This window comes from Poecilia latipinna, unplaced genomic scaffold, assembly GCF_001443285.1.
Source record: "Poecilia latipinna isolate Pla-1442-1.1 unplaced genomic scaffold, P_latipinna-1.0 Scaffold481, whole genome shotgun sequence".
Lineage (NCBI taxonomy): Eukaryota > Metazoa > Chordata > Actinopteri > Cyprinodontiformes > Poeciliidae > Poecilia > Poecilia latipinna.
In genome coordinates this window covers 318,533-341,679 of record NW_015113097.1, presented here as the reverse complement: position 1 = coordinate 341,679, position 23,147 = coordinate 318,533, and the positions used below count along the sequence as shown (strand labels likewise).

Here is a 23,147-nt window from a genome sequence, read left to right as displayed (position 1 = left end):
GTAATTTTACATCCATGGAAACTCAAATGTAATATTTAAAACTTCAATACATAAAATCAGTTATTTAACAATATGAGGTGTTTAATTTATTTTTAACATTGTATTTTTATACATTTATGCTGGGGCTGCCCATGTCTAGTTTTCCAGAGCTACCATCTGCAGCTTTAGATGGTTCCTTCTCTAACACACCTGGACCATTGACTCATTATAAGCCTCTACAGAACTGAATGAGGGAAGTCAACCTTTGTCTAGGGTGTGTTTTAGCAGGGATGCACTCCTGATTTGCACTGTCACTGTGGCCCGTTGAGGGTGGCCAATATGCAGATGTGGCCCTCGGTGAAATTGAGTTTGACACCCCTGGTTTATGGGGATTTTAGGTGAGAGACCAGCACCAAATAGCCGTGAAGCAGAAGCAAAAGTCTGAAAAAGTTTGTATTCATCCCCTTCTAAAACAACTCAGACGTCACCTCGGTTGTAAATATGATCCACATAATGTAATGTTGGCACAAGTACAGGTGTTGTAGAGCAAATTACAACATGGTTGGTTATGGAGAAGCTTAAATCAGGATTAGATTAGATTAGATTAGATTAGATTAGATTAGATTAGATTAGATTAGATTATAAAATAATATGCCAAACTTTCAACATCTTGCAGAGTTAGTTTTATGCGTAATCAGCAAAATGAAAAAAAAAAAAAAAAGAAATCACACCAACAAAGACAAAATAATCTGTCAATGTAACAAGAGTTTATTTCAACTGATAATCTGAATTTAGTTCTACCAAGTTTGTGTTCAGTAGTTATTTTCCTTCTTTAATGTCAACGATCTAAACAACCACATACAGGTAATAATAATAATAAAAAAAAGTTGAAAAGACAAAATCCACAATGTCTTGTGTCATTAAATATATTCATATATAATAACCATAATATATTAGTAGGCATCGTCAAACAACATTGCTAAACGTCTTTGCAATGGTGACAAGAACATTTACAATTCATAGTATGAACACAAAGCAATGCTTTGATGTGTTTATGGCGTTTCATCGGGGAGGCTTGTCAAACCATTGCTCTACAGACTGCTGGGAAAAAGTACAGCATGAGGCTACAGAGATGAGGGAAGTGTGATTAGAGGTTAAAATTCATCAGATGACGATAAAACTAAAATATTTACCAACGAAAGGCAGGAGTATGTGTTCGTGAGCAGCACTGAATCTTTTCAGGATAATTCGAATACAAATCAAACACTAGATGTATAGTTAAGTCACAATGATGTCAGTCATCTGTTTGTCAGGCATCTATTGCAGTCAAACCCCTGTTAACACCATGGCTTTATAAGGATGCGTAAGGCTCCGTTATACTAGATCTCCTCCATCGCTCGAACACAACTGAATCTCAGTTAATTCAGAAAACCCCATTTTTGTGTGTGATTCTACTGAGCCTTACTTTGCAGTGTAAGAGCATCATCCGAAGGAATCATGCAGATTTTTGATTTCTGTGTTGTTCTACTATCGTATAATTGCATTGTAAACCATATGAGCTGCTGCTCATACTTTTTTCTTCCTACTCGTTCTACATGCGTTCTCATCTTTCTCCCTTCTCATTGAGAAATATCACAGCATCTATTTGAGAGCACGACAAATATATATCTGCACATTTTGCCATGCATCCTGAAAAACTGCCAACTTCCTTCGATCTCTCAGAAGGCAGATTAGGTGGAATTTGGAGGTGTGCGTGCTTAGTAGGCGAGCAAGTAGTGACCTGTAAACTTTTGCATTCGCAGTCCGCTGTGAGCGGGGCCTAATTAAACTTCACCGACGAGGTTATGCATGTGATTTTGAGAGGCAAGAAACTGTTTATTCCTGGGTTTGTTTTCGTTGATGTCGTCTTTCAAAGGCCGATGCTTTAATTATTTATGTTTTACATAACCTGAGCTCTGCGACTTTGTTCCTCTCAAGAGACGTGAACTGTGCACAAACAGATGAGCAAAGTGGTTTCAACAGGCAGATGATTACGACCCATTCCACCTTGTGCATAATGTTGAAGCGAATGGACTGTGTCCTTGTAGTCGATGTGGATTCTTGCATTGATGTCTGCAAAAACAGTAAAAATCTGAGATCCGATAATGAGGAAAACATTGCAAATGAAGGTGGAGATAAATAAAGTAATACCTCTTACTAAAGGTCCTGTATATAATGTATATCTGCATCATGAGGTATGAGCATGATCCTTTCATGGTTTCCATTTTCCTGCTTTTTGTATCTTTGTTCCTACAGTTAGATACTTTTCTAATTCTTTTAAACTAATTAATGTAAGTTTTAATAATCTGCTGTCAGCAATATAGTATTTATGAGTTTGTAAAACATCTGAACCCTTACGAATGTGACATACATTACTGTTTACTTTTTGCTGTTTACTGCCTTCTTTGCAGCAAAGAAGGCAGTAGTATGCAGCTGCAATTAAGTATTTTTCACTTTCTAAATAGGTGACATGCATTGCATTTTGCTGCAAAACAAAGGCTGTATCCATGTCCCATTTTATTTATTTTTGTTATCTTTACTGTTGCGAAAACATATTTTAAGATCTGATGTAAAAGCTCTTGTAAAACTGTGAGTGGCCTCTGGTCGATAAGCTGTTTGAAAAAGCGAGTCTTGTTTAAAAGCCAGTAACGAAAAATGACTGTTTAAATAAACTGATAAGAAATGAAGAGCATCAACAGCAACAAATCAAATATGAAATAAAATACAAAAGCACCTTGAAGGAGTAGTTCAGGACTTTTCAAGGATGTGTTGGTGTTTTTGAACAAATGCATATATATAGATGGGGAACATAAAACATCATGGAACATCTTTAGGATCAGGACGTAAACATCCTTAGGTGTCCTGACAGTGACCGCCTCACTCTCAGCATTCACTCTCAGAGCGCCGAGTGTGAGGCGTTCTAATCCAACGGCAATGTGTGATCTGACCTCACAAATGCACGTTTCAAAGAATGGTAATAAAATCTCCTAAATGTTTTCCTGAACCTTGTAGCCAGGCTGCAGAGAGGAGTTGAAGCTGTTGTAGTTATAAACGTTGGACCATCTTATGAAACTCTATATAATAAGTCCATATGTATACAAAGACAGACAAGAAAATACTATAAGCAACATACAGTGGGTTAGCTTTAATTTTTGATGATTATTTGAGATGCACTGACATATTGTCTGCTTTGAACCTCACTTGAAAAATCTTGAATTACTCCTTTAACAGCCACCTAAGTGATTTGACCGCTCTCAAAAAAGAAGGGTGAATAATGTACCCTTAGCATAACGCACCATAGCATTTACGATTTATGATGTGTAGTTGAGGAGTTTTTATAAACAAAAACTAATCTCTGTCCCTGTTCTTCTCCTTCCACTTGCATATTCTTAATCTTAGAACTCACAAAAAAGAAAACTGGAGAGATTTATGATTGTTTAAACTGCAGATATTCCTGACTCAGAGCACACGAAAGACAACTACATGTATGTTGGTTTGACACAGCAACAGTAGCTTTCACAGCACGTACCTTGGATAAACGACAGCTTCCCATGAAACCAGTTAAGTTCTCTGTGAAAAATACAGTTAAAAAAAAAACAATACATGCAGAGGCAATATTGCAGCTGTAGTTAAGTGTCTTTTTGTCATTTGCACCAGCGTAGGATGTCCATAGAAAAATTAGAGCATTCAATACAGGGTTTTCATACTAGAGTAAAGAAAACAAACACAAATAATGTTATATACTGGTAATAGGTGCAAATTCGCCAAATCCACAAGAGAGACGAATCTCAGGGTAAAAACAAACCATGAAACCAAATCTGCAAGGTGACCTCCTTCAACAAAAGTTCACTAGAAAATACAAATCATCCTAAATAATTCTCTTCATGCTTCTACACAAAAAGCAGCGACATAAACAGTGTCCTCTGTCCCGGGTCCTCTGTCTCTCTCACTTTCGCTCTCTCTCTTTTTTTTTTTTTTTCTGAGAACCCTGTTGAGGATTCCTCTTCGTTCTCCAGCTTCCTCTCTGCTTGCTCCCCACCTATGGCTTCTTGCACTTTCCTTTCTTCTCACGCTGCTGGAACTTTCTCAGTCTGCGTGCCCACGTGTCCCTCCACTGGATGACCAGGCTTCCTTTGTCCGCCACCACTCCGCTCTGGCCGGGGGAGTCCTCGTCGTTCCCCAGCAGCAGGTACTTCTTCCCGGGCTTGATCTTGGGACACTTGCAGGCCACGTCCTTGGCGCGGACCCATAAGAACTGGTCCCCCCTGCGGATGCGGCTTTCCCCCTGCTTGTAGACGGATATGATGTTGACGGTAAATTTCCACCACTCGCCGGCTTTGTCTGCCTTCAGGATGTGCACCTGGACAGCTGCAGTGTGATATCGGGAGGACAAAGCATTGTTGGTTAACGTCGAGTCGGTTTTACTGCTTTCAACACATGCACAACATATTTCTATTTGCTTATAATACAGACTGGGGCCTCTTGTGATTTTTATAAAGCCTTTAAGCTTCTTACCAATACATTACAAAAAGAAGCCTGTTGGAACATTAATCATTAAGTTAGTGACAGAAGAGAAATCTGCTGTGAGACTCCACTGCAAAAGCACAAAAACTTACAGAGCACTTTAGTCTAGCTGCAAGAGCAAATTTCTAAACGCACTTGAAATAAGACAAATTAACTTACAAGTAACTTTTCTGCAAGATAAAGGAGCTCGTTTTCAGTGAATAATTCCTTAATATTGTACTTTATAATATTTTATAAAGTACTATTTCCATTGGAAGAATATTTCACTTGTAACAGGAAAAAGGTCTTGTTATAAGTGAATTTATCTGCCGATGGAACAAATACTTTTTCATCAATATTAAGGAATTACTTACTTAAATCAAGCCACTATATTTTACAGAAAACTTACTTATAAGTTAGTTTTGTCTTATTTAAATTGTACTAACATACTTGCACTACAAATGAGACCAAAATTACTCGGTAAGATTTTGTGTTTTTGCAGAGTGCGTGCAGTCGCAGTATGCACAATAAATAACAGTGAACAACACCAAAGCAAACACAATCCTGTTTCAAAAATGGACGTTTGGACATTACGTTGTTCTCTTAAACAAAGTGAAAAGGCCAGGTATGCAGCCCAGCTATCATATACAGCCCCACATGCACTTTGTCTATTATACTGACACAGCAGTGTGATCAGTAATGGGATTAGGAGGCAAGAGGCGGCTTTTAGAGACGTGAGCTGAGCAGACACTCAGGGATATTACGTGAGGAATGAACAGACGTGGCCCTCAGGGAGCAGATAGACGCTCATGGATCCTACGCCAGAATGTATCAATATGTATTATATTGACCAGATCTCTATTAAGTTCCATTAAGCTTCTCCTATAATTATGAGGGAGCTTTAAAGATGAACAATCATGTGATGGGGTCACTGCTTTCTCCTTCAGCATTAAAAGGAAATCCGAGTGCAGTGCAGGATTTGTATCTACAATCTCCAAACCAGTGATCTAAAACTGTACATTTTCTTCTTTTTTTTTCATCTAAAACAGGGGTCCCCAAACTTTTTCCTGCGAGGGCCACATAGCTGTTCCTTTCTGTAGTCGGGGGCCGGTCTTAGTTTTTGCAGTAAAAAAAAACAAAGAAGTTCTTGTCGACGGGGGGGGACGACGACACTTTTGGATAGATTTTTACCCAGAATGCAAATGGAAAAAACCGTGAGTGAAACGGTGACTGGGACTGACGAGTATATATTCCATTGAGGGAAAGTTAGTTTCACATCTGCTCAAGCCCCCTGGTGGTTGAAGAAAAATCCACATATAAACCGGAAAATACAATATATGAAAAAAAACACTGAATGCTCTCTGGTATGAGCAGGCGGGCCGGATCCGGCATTGTTCAGGGGGCCGGACCAAATGACGTGGCGGGCCGGATCCGGCCCGCGGGCCGTAGTTTGGGGACCCCTGATCTAAAACCTTCTTTAATGTCACACTCTGAACATAATAATTAAATGCAATATTTTCTGAGCAAGAACTTACATTTTTTGGACTGTCTGAGGAGCAGGAGAAGCCCTCTAGTCCAAAACAATATTGCGTTGAAGGTCTGATCCCACATTTTGGCTCAGGGTTTCCAGTCAAAGCATTTTTAACATGCTTTGAGAGAAGCTGAAACACTAGTCGTTAAAGTTTATGACGTTCAAATCAAAATATCACGTCTATTATGGAGAACTTTTTTTTTTCTTTAGGTTTTTTCTGTGCACCTTCAAGGGGAATTATAGTGAAATGCGTTACCAGACTAAATATCAATGAGTCACATCAAAACAGACTAAACTTGCACTTGCCTTGCTCAACATGAAAATATCCCCCACAAGTGTTGAGTCTGATATATTATACTGTAAGCCTAATAAATGACTGGTGATATTGAGGTCATCCTTATTTGTACAGTGACATTTTTTTTTGCATTCATTTTCCTATTCAGAAGCTAATAGGTTGGGTTTGAGCATGGCTTCAATAAACATGTTGCCTGGAAATGTCATGCTCTAATTTCTTAAAGCGATCTCTCTCCTTTTTTTGTGGGGGGCGGGGGGCTAAACTCCAGCATTTTATTAAATCATATCAAAGATCAAAGAAAATTGTGTGTATCTTTTATTTAACTCTACGTGTAACTCAGAAGCACGGCTATGTTCTCCCTATTTTTAAGTTTAGTTCTTTAGCTTGCCTTTAATTCTCGGTTTTGCATAAGTTAAGCACATGTGCAGAGTGATCTGAGGGCGACCCGTGGATCTCCTCGTGTCCACCAGCTCATCTTTGCATTAGGTCAGCAGCTACTGGGGAGACTGGAGTGGATCAACTGGTTATAGCCAGGGTTCTGCTGAGATCAGACATTTCAGCCCTTATCTTGCGCCCCACGGTAGCTTGTAATTCTTTCCATGGGCCCAGACACAAAGCATCGCAGCATGGTTTTCTGGCACAGCATGGAGCTCCAGCTCCCTGCTGATCTTTTTTAAAACACTCCAAAGCTTTCCTTCTTCCGAGACAAATTCAATAGATCCACACCGAGTTTGACCTCTGCTCAGATTTCCTCATTTTATGTGACATATACGTCACGAGGATTTTGTTCCTCTCCTGAATCAGGTTTCTGTGAGCTACTACAGGGTGTTTTTCAAACCTAGATTGCGCTAGGAAAGGCAAAGCAACTGATTGCAAAGTCTGTAACCTAAATTTGATTAAGAGTCTGTGGAACAGCTTATTCACAGATGCTCTTACGTCCAGACTGACTCGGCTTCAGCTGAGTCACGAAGACGAGTTTCTGTATCTATGCATGCAAACGCAGTAGAGACACACCCAAAAATAATAATAATAATAATTAAAAAAAAATACTTGCAGCTGTATTTGCAGCTAAAGCAGGTTCCATAAAGTATTTACTCAGGGTGGCTGAATCCAAATGCATACCACACCTAGACCATTATTTGCTAAAATAATTTAATCTTCCACTTTAAAATTAAGCAGCAATTTTGCATCGGTTTGTCACGTAAAATTCAAAAGAGTTTCACACTGACGTTTGTGGTTGTAATGCTCCAAAATGTGACAAATTTATAGGGACTTGAATACTTTCACAGGGTACTGTAAGACCAGTGGCAGGGAGATGGATTAGCGGGAAAAAAAGTCTTCATGCTTCAGTAGTTTAAACAGCAAAACCATCTTTTGTGTAGATCTGATCTGTTGTGTGCCAAAGCTAAATTACACTGATCCCTGGAGTTTGTTCTGACATGAGTTACACAGCTGCTTCAACCGGTCAGTCTCCTTAATACCAGCAAATATATTGTATAGCTGCATTTCGTGCTTCAGCGGAGCCTTTATTTATCTTTTCTTGATATTATTACAAGCCATCAATCCGGTGCAGTTCACACGAAACACATAGCAACTCATCCGAGAGCCGTTCTTTTGCTTACCGTGGGTTGGGTGGATAGACGGTGGTACTCTGGGTTGGACTGATGGTTCTACTAGCAGAACATCGTTTCACTCTTTTTAAGCAAACATCTTCTCCTGATGGGAACCGCCAACATTTTGTGTTCATTTTGACTAAAGTTGGTATAAAATTTTCCTTTAATCAGACATTTTTACAAAATGCAGACTCTCACTACCGCCCCGATTCTGACGTCGTCCCCCCCCCAAGAACCAACAGCAAACGCTCCAGAGGCCCAACTTTTCTCACGACACCACCAGTGAGGTGGACCCGGGTTGAAGAGGAGGTGTCTATAAGCTGACCCCTAACTCCTCCAAATCCCAGCGGAACAAAGCCCGGACCTATCCGTCAAGCTCCTGAAGTATGCTGCGGGACGCCCCCCCCCCCCGGTTTGGTTCAGCAGCTCTGCAGCCTGACTTCAATCAGGGGAGGGGACGCGGGCAACGGTGGGAGAGGGGAGAGGTCATACGTCTTATCCACACCTTGAATGGTGTGGCAGACTGATGGTCGCAGGAATGCAGCACGGGACGCTCTGGTTGTGGGGGGAAGTGGGCTGATCCTTAATGAGGATCTCTTAGTGAGCCCCCACTGTCTGTCTCGCTGTGCAGATAACCCCCCCCCCCCCGACCCCCAAACACACACACACACCTCTGTCTAATTCTATTTCCCGCTCCTTCCTTCAAGCTCCCTTTCTCCCACCTCTTCATTGCTCAAAGATCTGTTTGATTCTTTGTCTGTTTTGATTCTTTACTCAGAGCTAAAGTAGGAAATCGGTAAAACTGTAAAAGCTCTTTTGAACAAACCGGGTCTGTGACTGCGCAAGAAAACTGAAAGCAACTCTACGGCTTAGATTAAAATGTAACGCTTACAGAAACGTTTTTTAGATTTATTCATTGATATCTAGAACGTGTTTAAGAACGTGTTATTGGCAGACCAACGATAAAAATGAATTTAACGACCAGTGTTTTGTCTGACTCACCGTAATCCTTCTTGCAGTACTTCTTCATGTTGATTTTCAGTTTGCCTTTTGATGCTTTGCAGTAAGAGTCACAGTCTGTTGGAAGAAAAAAAAAGATTATTATCGAGGACACTAGGAAAATAAAGACATCATTAACACAATTGCATATTTTGTAATAATCTATGGTTGCTAATGCATGACTTCTAAATTAGTCAGTGCTGAATTAACACAACCTGATTTCAGCAACATGAACATAAAGAGCAGGAAAATGAGCAAAAACAAACAAATTATATTTTTACTCCAATGACATTTTTTTTTACCTTTTTTTATTAATAAATAATGTAATTTTTAAAAATAACTTATTTGGTTCTGATTAAGTTTCGAAACAATACAAACTGTGTATTGGTTCTACAATCCGTGAAGTTGAAAAAAAAAAAATAGCCCAGTTACAAGAATATCTTCACAGTTCAGTAGATTAAATAACAAACAGATTTTTGGATTAATATGTAAAATATTCAATGAAGATAAAAGTGAAAATAAATAAATAAAATGAAAGTAATATAAAAGATAAGTCTATCATTGTCGTCTTCTTTGGAGGTTATGAAGGTAATATGTTAAAATGTAGAAGTTATAAGAATGTGCTGTATTTGTATTTTTGCAGTAAGTTTTAAAGATTAATAATATGCATGTGTGTGTTTTGTGAAAATTTACAGTAGAGAAATAAATATATATATTTGTCACAAAATAAGTACACTAAAGTGCATTAATTAATGGCTTGACAAATGATTTCTTTTTGATTGTTTTGTCTCCGCATTGCTTTATGACATAATGTGCTCAGTAACAATTGTGCCGTTTAGCATTTACCCAAAGATGAAACACCACTTGTTCTCACTGTGTCTGAGGGATCAGGTCTGGGCAGACCTGCCTCACACGGCTCGTCACCCAAACGCCCCAATAAGAAACATAAAACTAAAAAAAGTCTCCCAACGGGGACCATGTCAAGCTCTCAGTTTTGCATGTGTGTGTGTATGTGAGGGGGCGGGGGGTGCTCGGAGTTGGCAGCAATTTGAGGGAGTGGAAGGTGTTGGGGGTGGGGGGTTGAAGTGGGTCATTGCCACACAAAGGGAGGTCAGGAAGGAAAAATTAGCCATCCATGAAGCGTTAGGCAGGGGAGCCGTTTTTTTTTTTTTTTTTTTTTTTTTTTTTTTGCACAGGGTTGCGGGGGTCTGCAGGCGGGGTGTCCATGTCGGAGCCGTGAACAAATAAATACCTCAAGCAGGCTGTGGGCTTACCCACACTGCCTCACAGCTCCACGCTGTAGAAAAGCTGTCAAACACCCAGCGGTGTATGAATGAACACACTCTGAGAGCGCTTGCTGAAAGAGTCCTTGGAGTTTGTCATCTGGTTGCACAAGGCAGCAAATTTTTTTTGCCTAGAAATACACAAAGGGCCTTGATTAAACAGTGCATGTTCTTTTTGCAATGATGGTTTGGGCCTGCTGACAAAAATAATTACCTGTGATACTGTAATCGCAATGTGTGATGAAAAATAAAGTTAATACTCAAAGTATGAACCTGGGCAATATCAGTTTTTTATTATTTTTTTTAAATAGAGCAAAGTTAAAGCACTGCAACAGTGGGAAAAAAACTACGTGTTCTCCCTGACATTTTGGAATACAATGTTTTTCTCAGTGAGCACACAAACGCCACCAGTTCACTTTGCACCCACAAAACTCTTCAGTGTGTATGTTGCTGCTAAGTAAGGAAGACGCAAAGTTAAACATATTCAAAAATAGTCAAGGAAAAATAGAATAATTTACTTGAAAGGAAACTGTATAGAGACGTGTCTGCACTTTATTCAAGATGAAGGTTGTCAAAAGGTAACAGGAAGGCTAAACATGGAACTGGTAAGTCGCTCTCACTATTTACAGCTTTTAACCTCTGACTGTCTTGGAACATTAAATATCTGCAGATGTTCTCATTCTTTTGGAAAACTCACTTCTCATACGATGCTATTCATTTCACAAGGCTTAAGCACTAAAATTGATGTTTGAGTAATGCTAGCTGCACTGACCACTCTCAATTTTAATATGTTTTCTAAGGACGGTATAAAATAACAAAACCAAACTATTTTCTAAAACATTACAAAACCTATGAAACACACTGTGTGACATCGCCTCTGCTCCTCGTGGAAATAAATAATGATGGTTCATTCAAATCCAAATACACTTAATTGAGCAATCCCAAGAGGAAATAAAGTGACAGGAAGGCCAGGAAAAAAAAGTTGAATGTCTCTTAAGCTACAGTTCGTATTCTCACATCAAGCCTATTTCAAAAACTGGAGTTTCAAAATTGGTCAAAGAACTTAATAATTTATAAATGCCAAGCAGGAATCCCTTAATCTCTGCTCCCTTGGTCTATTCTCACCAGCAGATGCAGATATGGTGAAAGAAACCTGAATGGGTTGTTTTGACAGAAAGTTACAGGATGTTGTTTGGCCGATGGAAGAAGGACTTTGAGCTCTAAATATGAACAAACCTCACAGATATGAGCAAATCTTTACTACTCTTTATAGGCCATTACAATGAGGTTGCCTGGGGAACGCCATGACAGAAAGAAATGCCCAAGTAGAGAAGAGGGAGGGAGGGAGGGATAATGAATGGTGGAAGACAGGCGGGCAGCAAAACGAGATGAATGTAATTTGGCAGAGGGGGGAGAAAAAGAGGAGAGTAAAAATGAGCAGAGCTGCTGGTTGCGTTACAGTGTGGTTGGGCTCCGGCCGGAGCGGAGAAAGTACAAACCGAACAGAGGAGTCTATAAAAGCTGGAGCTGATTACCATGTAAATGATGGAAGAGGGGGCTGTGGAAGGGCAGCTTTGTTTTCTCAACCCTCCCCCCCCCCATGCCATCATGATACTTCCCTTTGATAGCCTTTCGTTCCCCATTAGTGTACCCCTGAGACACAGCTCTGGGGCCCGCTGAGAGCGCCCCGAGATGCCTGTTTAGGACCAGGCAGTCCCCTACTGCGAAGACAAATGTCCCCTTTGTGCCTGCGTTACAAGCGGCAGAAGGGGAAGCGGTCTTGTAATGCCGAGCTAAAATGTGCTCTGCGTGTTCTAAGTAGATGTAGTTACTACAGCGCTTTGTTTTCTGGCCTTTGAGCGCACTAAGAAGTTGGTAAGTGAGAGGTGGACCTTTGCCCCCTCTATCAAAGTACCCCGCGGCCCTTTAAACTAATCGTTTTCATTCAAGCTGCTTCTGGGCCCAATACAGTTCGTCTTGGAGCCAAAACTTTACAGCGGCAAAGGAAAAGCCGCAGTACCCATCGACAGCCAGTAGTGGGTTGAATGAACCGCAAGGCCGTTTTTTTTTTGTTTGTTTGTTTTTTTTATATGTTGAACATGAAAAACTCGGCTCCCTGCAGCTTGTTGAGATAAAAGCATCTAGTCGTTCAAAGACTGTTCTCCTATAAATCAAGACTAAACATTAGGAGTGGGGAAGTTTCTATTGAAAAGAAACTTTCCCAAGTGCAGCAAAAGGTACTTTTACCTTCCTAGTCAATCCAGCCTGTCAGTCTCCATTTTCAGTGTGTAGGGAATGTTTTGCTACAATTAGGCACAGAAATGATGGACTTGAGGCCTAAATGAGTTGCAGAGTGATGGAAATAAAAGTAAACATGCAGAGTCTGTTTAAATTCAAAGAGTTCAATAAAAGTTGATTTTGAATAATTATTATGTCACACATAGTGAGGAACAGAATGTTTTTAAATGTTAATACAGTTACAGTGATATCTGCAGTTGTATCAGACTCTTTCGTTTTCCGTCATGTCGACTAACAGCGTCAACAAAAATTCTGTCATAATCTATTTTTACACATCAGTTCTCAAAATGATAATTATGACATGAGCTATTCAGTTGCATTTCATTATCATTTGGTGTAGGGTTAGGGTTAATATGAACAGAGAACCCAGATCCCGTCACGTTTTAAGCAGATGAACGCATCTAATTTTTCTCTGCAGTGACAAAAAAAAACAAAAAACAAAAAAACACCAACAATAGCTACATATGAAGAATGAAATTAAATGATGGCAGGTAAATTATGCACGCTTCACCTGCTGTGGTCTGAACGCACAGCCTCACAACGTCCTCCTATTCTGCATCTGGAGGAGAAATCTGCACTGGCGTCTAGATCGGGCGTGATAAAAGCCGACCCGTGTGGATTTTAGGGAGGGTGTCAAGGGTGAAGTTAAGTGTTCTGCCACATGGCAGAATTGTAGTAAAATGTTTATTTTTGGTCTCGTCTGATAAGATCAGATCGAACCACACACAGGTGGAGATTATTTACTAATTTAGTGACTTTTGAAGATAATTAACTGCACTGGATTTTAATGGGGACCTTAAAAATGCTTGCCACACTTTCCAAATTTCTATTTGTTCACAATTTTAATCTTCTGTATGTGTCAATTCATAGTTACGTGCTACTGAGAGGCGCGCGGTTTGAGTCTGGATGTGGGTCGGCCTGCAAAACTTGCAGAGAAAAAGTTGAGTCGTTCCTCTCCTGTCAAAACATTCAGGTCCGCAATCGGAGCTGCTCTGACACGTCCGCTGCAGATGATCGAGTGCAACGCAACGTCCAACACACAACAAATAGCTCCACATGCAAAGTGTGACAGACGCCATACAGAGTTGGAAGAACGGGAGTGGTAGAACGAGGAGGTGTAAATGATGGCCCCCAGGAGGAGGGCTCTCTCTCTCTCTCTCTCTCTCTCTCTCTCTCTCTCTCTCTCTCTCATTTAACCAGACTGATTGAGAAAAACTGCAGCAAATAAAGCACGTAATTAGATTAGAGAGCTGCTGTTCTGCTCTGCTCCTCCTCGCTGGGCTGCTCACATTCAAGTTGCGAGCCTGGATACTGTCTCGGAAGGAGACACACAGAGAGAGAAAGGGGAAGAGTAAAAAAAAAAGAGAGAGAAGACGCTCCAACCTCTTTTCTCACTGTATTGCCACTGAGTAACGATGGTTTCTCTTTAACAGGGAGCCAGCAGAGAGGAAGCCGCTGTACCGTGAAAACGTCACCCAAATACGAAAAAAGAAAGGATATAACCACTTTAGTTTCGATTAGCGCCATTTTAAATCATACTGTCTCATAGTATATCGGTCTAATGTACTTCAGCATTAATTAAACAATCTAATTGTTACTCAGACAGAAGAAAATTGAACTAACTCTGTGGCATGTTAATGTTTTACACACCTGACGTAATCAAAGCTTCTATATCCCAAATTTGTCTGTTGGGAGGAAAAATATATATATATATTTTTTTTCCACAGTCTTAGTCTGAGTCTCTGTAAAAAAACACAAAGATGTTTTGCTGCAAAACAAAATATCCTGGGGGTGACACCGTGCCTAACCTGATAGGGGGAATAGTGACCCCTGACCCTTTAGACTCTATGTATCCAGATGGGATAAAGCAACATAGGATACTCCATATCTGTGAAGTGGATGGTAATGATACGAATCATTAAATGTGTTTGTCTTTTCAGGTCAGTAAACAAAGTCACAACACAATATTTTCATCAATTATAGGATAAAAGTTATCAAAACCACCCTGGCTACATGTGCAAATTACCATTAACTAAATCATAAAATAGCTTTGATAATCACTGGGTTTTTGTTGTTGTTGTTGTTTTAATTTTGGGTCATATTATTGCAAATCCTGAAGAAGTAGAAAGATAAAAGTAAAACTTGCACACAATTTCAGGAAAAGTGTCAATACTCAAACATTGTCGGTGGTGATGTGAGAATCTGAAGCTGCTTTGCTGGTGTCATTGATGGAACTATTAATAATCAATAATTTATGATTATCTAAAAATGTAAGTGGTTTATTACATAGCATTCTAATAAAATACGGTTGTGACTTGACAAATTGTGAAAAAGCTCAACTGGTTTGAATACTATAGCACAACAAACTTCAGCAATACAGGGGGTCATATGTTGACTATGACAATTGTATGCTGTGTTTGTCTACTTTTACCAGGGCTTCCTCCAGATTACTATCATTCTGTGTCCAACCCTTCGCTTAGCATTCACATAACTGAGTGGTGGCTTAAGATTCATGACCGAAGCGCCGCGGAGTCTGAGGGAGCCAAAAAGGGTGTGCGAAGAAAGACTCATGTCCAAAAAATCTGAGGAGGGGTCCGCTACAGATTCTGATCGCTTCCAGCCTCAGACATGACACACACACACACACACACACTGGACACAAACGCCATCATCCTCATCAGTCCAATTCTCCATCTCCTCATCATCATTAGTTACTCTAACATCCTGACAGGCCCGCGCGGCCGCAGCTCAGGTCACCAGCAGTTAATCTCCTCCACATTTCGTTGCCATGCAGACGTCTCTGTAGTGACCCGTGGGAGTGGCGATTCACACCATCCGTGACCCACCAGCACAATGTGTGTTTTGTCTGGGCCACACCATCGGTGCTATTCTCCACGCATTCCAGCCCTCCGTGTGGTCGAGGTGTGGGGGGCGGGGAGGGGAGGGCCTCCTGCAGGAGACAAATTAATATCCACTCCATCTTCCCTCCTTTCCTTCCATCCCAGCAGACCCCCGCTCCCTACTTCACGTAAGCCGCAACGAGACACCTGCCTCGCAGCTGTCGGCGTCACGCTCGTATTTTCCACCGATTCCTACATCTCGAGTGCTACGGTCGAGCCGCATATCTTCTGTCATTTGTTCCACAACTCCGCTCGGCTTTAGACTTCACATCCGTGCACCTCCTCTTTTACTCAGCTGTCACGGATCTTCCTATGGTTTCACTTCCTGCTTGGTCCTTTCATCTCTTTTGGCCAAAACATCTTACCTTTGCATAATCAGTCAAATTCAGCAGTTAAATTCACCTCTGGACTTCATTTAGTTGAATTTTCTATAAGTCTAACATGCATCTGAAAAAAAAGTACATCTTTGACAGTCATTTTGCTAAAAAAAAAAAAAAAAGGAGGTTAAAAGTCCTTACAAACATTCTCACACACACACACACGTGCGCGCACACACGCCACATATGTAAGCAATCACCAACTAGGTGATATCACAGCCGCTGGAATACCAGAGGTGCGTCTGTTGTTCGACTCTCTCTATAGGCTCCGTGGGTGATGTGTGCATCCTCTACACGTCAAACCTGGGTGGGCCAAAGGGCCCCTTGGCTTTGCAAGGTCTCCATCACGGTGTTACAGCTCACACCCTGCGTGACTTCAGTCGTTGGGATCAAGAAAGAACAGCTGAAGAAAAGCATCCCCACTGCATGATGCTGCCGTGTTTTACCATAGAGATGATGGGATGTCGGCCAAAAAGTCCAGTCCTGGTCTGACGAGTCCTGAGAACCTTCTTCTGAATGTTTGCTATTACTTCTACTGCAAAAAAGACTTCTTGTGACATCCTTCTTGCCACTCTTCCATAAAGGCCCGATTTGTGCAGTGCATGACCAGTATGTTTCCTCCTTCCTTCCATCATTCTTAGATCATGAGATCTTAGTCTAAGCATTTCTTCCTATTTTATAAAATAGTCACTTTAAGTCACTTTAAAGCCAAATAAGTTGCTACTGGCACACACGCCAGTAGCAACTTATTTGCTACTGGCAGCTATTTGCAACGTGAAAATCGCTGCAAACATATGTGCAATTGTACAACTGTATATCTTTGAAAAGCAGAAGTGGAGCGTCCTGCTTAAACAAAACAAAAAGAATGCAGGAAGTGGTTTATGGACAAAACACTTGTATTTTCCAGTAGCCATTGTACAACGCATGCAGCAGTAAAACCAGCTGATCAAACGTGCTGGAGCTTGTTTGGGGTTGCTAGGCGACGAGCTGGGCTTCGTACTTGAGTTGTTGTGTGAGGGGCAGTGCCTGTTGATTTGTGACGTCATTTGGAAGGTTTTTGAAACAGATAATTTTCTAAACATTAACTTGCTGACAAAAAATGGCTGCTTTTAGAAGCAATAGCGACCCCGATACAAAACTGTGCAAAATGTGAATTTTGCATAATAGGTCCCCTTTAAACCTTTCTATAACATTATCCCTAACCTGTCAGCTATGATGCTGTTGAAATAATGTTGATTGCTTTTCTCTAATTATGGGACTTCTGAAGCCAGGTGGTTCAGAAGTTATGTCAGAGTAAAACAAGTTAAATGCACTGTGTGCTGCAGTCAACAGATTTTATTGTGAAACGTTCTCATTTTTCTTCCCTTTCACAATTATTTTCTACTCTGTGTTGGTCTACTGAATAAAATCCTAACGGAGCAGACTGAATTTTATGGCTGCACATTTACAAAACGTAAATTTGAAAGGAGTTCTAGGCGCACAAATGCTTTGCAAAGTACAGTATGTAAACAAATGCAATATTATACCTTCACTTATGAAGGTATACCAAATCCCAGAGGTTTTCCAATTCCTGAGGAGTGAGCCCAGAGAAAGCCCCCATATATTCCAGCGCCCCACCACCCACAGTGTTGTATGAAGACAAAGCGTGAAACAGAGGGAGACGAAGGAGGTGGAAAATGCTGAAAAGAGAGCTGAAGTTGGGGGAGTTGAGAGAGCAGCGATATCCTGAGAGTGCACTTGAGGCCTCTGCGGGGAACAGCTGCCGGAGCCTCTCGTGCGCGCTCACACGTGCACAAACAGCTTCACAAAAGAAGGTAGAGGAACAAATGAGTCAAATTTTTTCAGCTGTTGCTTAAATTAAAAAAGGAAAAATATTCTGAGGTTATATTTAACCTGTTCAGCTGCAAAGACTTCACCAGTTTTAGGAATATTCTAATGTTTGGCTACTAAATGCTGATATGCTGATTTAGCAAGTTTTTATAAGATAAATGAAGACAGTGAAGGAAGTGTATTCTATTAATATCAGATCTTAAATTCAACCAAGTTCATTCCAGAGCTACAAAATCCTTTATCACCATTCTTGATTATGGATTTGTTGATTAGGTTTCTCTGTTGTCTGTTTTAGGATTGACAGCGTTCATGATGGCAGCATGTTGGAGATGTTCTGTTATGATGGTTCTGATTTGCTGGGGGTTTTTTTATTCATAACTGTTTTGATTAACATTTTGCATGTTTGGACAATCCCTTCATTTTCATTTTAGAAAATTAGGATTGAGTTCACTGAGTCACAGAGTAACAAAATCCCATGAGATATTGGCTTTTAACAAAATAACCAGCCACACAATATTTGGTAAATCTAACACTCCTTTTAGTCTCCATGACAACCATTAGACTAGATCCAGGTTTGGTAGGATTTTCAGAAGAAAGGCTTTTTTGTCCTACCTACCATTACAAATGTAAACCTGTGGAGTTTGTTAAAGTCTGATGGAACTGTACGCTTTAATCAGGTGAGATGACTTAGGTTGAAGGTTATGGAAACAAATGCTCCAAAGTAATGAAACAATGAACAAAAAAGTGGCAGAAGAGGCCATGATAAGTACAGTAGACAATCTGTGATGCTGTGGGCCCGTGTCTCTTCCAAATAGCCTGCAACTCTAGGTAAAGAGTGTGGTGTCAATGGATCTGAAACAGAAGGAGATTTTAAATAACTGTCTCGTGGATTCAGCCTGTATGGCTTGTCGTTAGGTCTTTCAGCAGGATGCTAATTCAAAATTTGCCAAAAACAACAACAACAACAACAACACAGAATGTTCCACTAGACACAGAACAGTCTATTTTGTGTCAATACATGCCAAAAAGTATGGAGAGCAGAGTTACCAACGACTGTGCCACTGGTGGGTTTTATTGGCTGAGATTTTTTTCTCCCACTGAGCAAAAACTCTCAAATTATAGGTTTGATTTTTTTTTTCATTGTGATATTATGCTGCTGAAATGACAGATGATTTTACTTTAAGGTGTTTTACACATCTTTACTCTGGGGTTCGTGTAACTCCAGTCCTGGGGTGTTCTGGTTGTGCTAATATGCAGTCTTGGTGTTACACACACACTCTATGGAAAATCATCTGCAGCATGAATGAAATAAAAGTTGTTTGGATTCCTTCTCGTTGCATTGCAAGATCAAAAGTCCCTCCATCTATTTCTCACTACCCTGGAGAAGGAGGCCTGGAAAAGCACTGCAGTTCGGAGCGATAAAGTATCATTCGGTCAAATGAAGTGAAAAATCCCAGGCCCACGCAGGGGGAAAAAAAAAAACACCCCACTGTGCCACAGTTAGGCTGATTAATTGTGAAAGTGTGAGAGATTAAAGGAGGCACATCCCACAGTTGATGCTAATGGCTTTAATATTCATGAACCCTTCTAGTAATGAGGGAAGAGGCAAGTGGGATCCAATTTATCCTACAGTCACTTTTTACTGGAATCAAGAGAGGAAGTGAAAGAAGGTGAAACATTTCATTTGCATTCACTTACATTTCCACCAAATTCTGTGCATATTTTACTGCACAGCTGGTGTGTAAACACGCACATGCAAACACACATGCATGCACACGCACCCGCGTTCGCACTCACACTTACAAATGAATGTCTAACGCTCAGCTGTGCTCACCTGATGGCTCCTCTGTGATGCTGGACGGAGTCGTGGGAGGTGAAACTGGAATCTCTACTCAGAGAAAACGAGAGAAAATAATTGATTTATTCATTTGTACCAAGCGCATGTGATGGATTTTTTTGTTTTTGTTCATGTATATGTAAAGAGTGTTAATGTCTAGAACAGTTCAATTATGTACTAAAGTGGTGAGGTGCTAAAACAGATTTCCTTTTACAGGAGACAAGTTTTTGATGGTCACTCAAATTTTCTATGATCTAAATTTACAAAACAATTGCAATGGACAGCCAGATAAAGTCTTTATCATTATCATTATTATCATTATTATTATTATTATTATTATTATGAAACTGGATATGTGAAAGATTTAATCCCTATAATAGCAAATTGTCTTCACAGTCCACAAGTTTTTATTCCTTTGCATGCTTTAAGAAAAAAATGATCAAAAAATGTTTTTTTTTTTTTGGTAAAATCATTACATCTACTTGAATAAAAATGTAGAAAAATATACAGTTTAATCCTTTACTAACTACATTTATTTACAGATGTACATAAATGATCAGTATTGCTGTTGTTGTTAAGCTGATTTTAGGCATAACTTTGGCCAATAGATAGCGATGGAGTGTGAACTCGTTTTTGTTCTTTCAGTCCTTTCTGTTTAATTCTGACACCTTAATTATGTTTTTTTTTAAGTTTCAAATTAAATTCTTACCTGCATGTAGTCTATTGTTACGAATTTGCCAGCAAGCAGCCAATGGAGTTGTGTATATACTGCTAATGCCTGTTGATGCATTTTCAACACATATTGATCAAGTATTGTTTTAGAAGTTTGTAGTGGTCTGAGTTACATCCAAGTGCGTCTAATTTTGGTCATTTTCAATTCCAATATACAGTGTTTATTGTATGTTCTTTAAAATTAAAAATCTCTACATAATTTGCAATTTTCTTGACTTCAAACACATGTTATTTTTACTGTACATTTATTCACACAGTAATGGGTTACATATTTAAGTAATATTTGGTTTCTTTTTGTTTTGTATGGCATAACACAACACTATGAAGATGATGTCTCATTTTGCTACAGTTTTTTTTTTATATCTGTTACCAGAGGTTTCAGTCTATGCTTCAAAATTTCAGTAAATATATGTAGCTTATGTGTAGTTGCAGAACAAAAAACAGTTGCTTTTCTATATAAATGGAAAAACAGATCAAGCTGCGTGCTTTTGTGTAAATATCGAGATCCCATAAAAGTGGAATGTTTTAACTTAAGGTTTTCCTACTGTGAGAATCTCATGTCCAACATTAGGAAGAGATATTCTTCATGAACAACGGGAGTGACCGAGCGCGGTGTCATCAGCGATGGCTTTTCTGGGTCGTTCCACCACGACTGTATCCAAAGTGTCATTGCCATTGTTAAGCCACGTATTTAACTTCAATTTAATAAAACGAAATCCACCAACCATCTACTTGAGTGTAACGCTTTGACACAGGTGGATCTGGTTTTTGCTTAGCCTTTCCAGAGTTATCCTTGGATAAACCTGGCTACTGTTTAAATGATCAGTTTAATCAATTTACACTCTAAGCTTTGGTCCAGAGGTAAAGACAGGTCAACAGAGCTGTTAGACGTCAGGAAAACTTGCTTCACTCAGTCACTTTGTCATGAACTGTCTATTTAAGAGTGGGTACACCGTTTACACACAGGGAAATCATGCACAGGTGAGAGATCTCTTACTAGAAGAAACAAGATGGCTAAAGAAGGCATATTAAAGACACATGCAAAGGAAGAGGGTGGACACACTGCGGGAAAAGGTGTGTAACAGTGAGGGGTTTGCATCTCGAGTAGGTACTGGTATGTGATTCTCACAGAATGATCACCTTCAGTAAAAAAATACTCACTTTTTTAAGATTTGAAATCAAATGTAAAATGTGGTTTAACTGCTTTTATTTAAAGCGCATCAACAATTAATTATAATGCTGCTTAAACACACTGATACACTTAGATTAATGTTATCTAAGCAATTATTTTACTGTTTTTATCCTTCATTTTTAAAGTACATAATATTTAGAATAAGATACATTCCTATCATTTTGCTCTTTATAAAATAAAAGAGCGTATAACAAGCTTATAGTAAGTAGTTAGTTGAGCTATCTGCTCCAGTAGCCATCCGGAACTTTTAACTGAAACCTTTTGAAGCTTTAAAAGAAAACTTCCCTTAGTGGGACTGATGGATGGTGCTTTAGTTCCAAATTTGTCTATTTTGGAGGAGAAAATGTGAAGTCTGTTTTTTTTCATCCAAGTGACTTTATGTAGTTTCACATTAAGAAGCGACATAAAGATTTTTACATTGAAAGGACTGGAAGACCATAATTTTAACATTTTTAAATAGAAACTTTATAAAACTGGGATATACTTTGATGTTATACCCTGATTTTATTGAGTTTTCTTGTATTTCCACTGAAAACCATCTGGGACCGATGATACCCGACTCCAACTTTCAGCATTTCTAAATACGATTGTGTGAAATGATCCCACACATCGTTTGTTTGCTCTTATTAACCGTTTGATGAAAACAATCGCTAAGGTACTAGAAGGACAGGAAGCCCAAAAGTGACACAATCTTTCATCATTATTCGGGTGATATGCAAACACTGAGCCTATTTTTCTCTTATTATCTCATGTTGACTTTTTTTTTTAAGTGTGCACAATCTCTGAGACACAATCTAAATCTGTTTAAAATAAAGTTAATTAATTGGATTAGATCTATTTTTATATTGAGTTTCAACTTCAAGTTCTTTCTTAGATACTATTGGTGTAATTTAATCTGTATTTATAATATATTCGGACTGTGGCTGCAACAGCCAAAATTAGAATATATTAAAGTTGAAAGTTGTGTTTATTACAACCATCTACTAGTCTAGCAAGAATGAAACACAATCTGTACTGTGCATGTCGATTTGTTACAAATGCTTGATTGTTTGAGTGGGTTTTGAATAAGAATGTGCATACAGCGACAGAAAGCAGTTTCTCATGTGCCGCCATCGTCCATAAAGAGTTTAATCTGGATTATTTAAGTGATGCTCTTTTGTAAGGTGTTAACCTCTTACTTGAGTCTTCATTTAGCATAAATCCAGATTAATGAGTCCTAGGGGCTGAAGCTAACAGCTAGCCTGAGTGAAATCAAAACCAAAACAGACTTCTACCTTCTTAAAACAACTCTGGTCTCAAAATCGCCACAGACGTTTACGTGAACACAAACATGTAACCTTTAAACTATTGACACATTTGGGCTGGTTGCTTACTTACATAGAAACCAATGATAATTTATACAGTATATGGAAGTAGGAGACCATGAAGTGTCCTGTGTGAAACACTGAGAACGCTAAAAAGTAAACCGTTTCTGGTCAGATTAACTGTCTGATAAAAAAATATAAGGCAATTTAAAATAAATACCACAGCTATGACATTTTTGTATTTTACTCCACTTTATGTTTTGAGAGCATCAGTTTGACTAATGCATGTTTTCATTCTCAGTGTCGCACAGGAAGATTACAAGCTGCCCCCATTTCATTTCAAATTCAGAAATACTTCTGTAACTCATATTATCTAAGATTCTTTAAAGAGTTTTTGAAGAAGCTAATGATTGTGGACAGGAAGGATCTCCATGG

The 23,147-nt window shown here is 39.4% G+C and overlaps 1 protein-coding gene across 1 annotated transcript in view; it reads right to left on the bottom strand.

Annotated features, from left to right (window-relative positions):
- Nucleotides 1-727: 727 nt before the first annotated feature.
- ntn1a (netrin 1a) overlaps nt 728-23,147 on the bottom strand; it is a 70,837-nt gene continuing 48,417 nt past the window's right edge. Inside the window, exons 5-7 of the mRNA XM_015039750.1 lie at nt 19,482-19,535; nt 8,963-9,037; nt 728-4,386 (exon numbers count right to left, since the gene is read on the bottom strand). Of these exons, the coding sequence (XP_014895236.1) occupies nt 4,058-4,386; nt 8,963-9,037; nt 19,482-19,535 (458 nt within the window). The 3' untranslated portion in view covers nt 728-4,057. The remainder of the gene's footprint in view (nt 4,387-8,962; nt 9,038-19,481; nt 19,536-23,147) is intronic.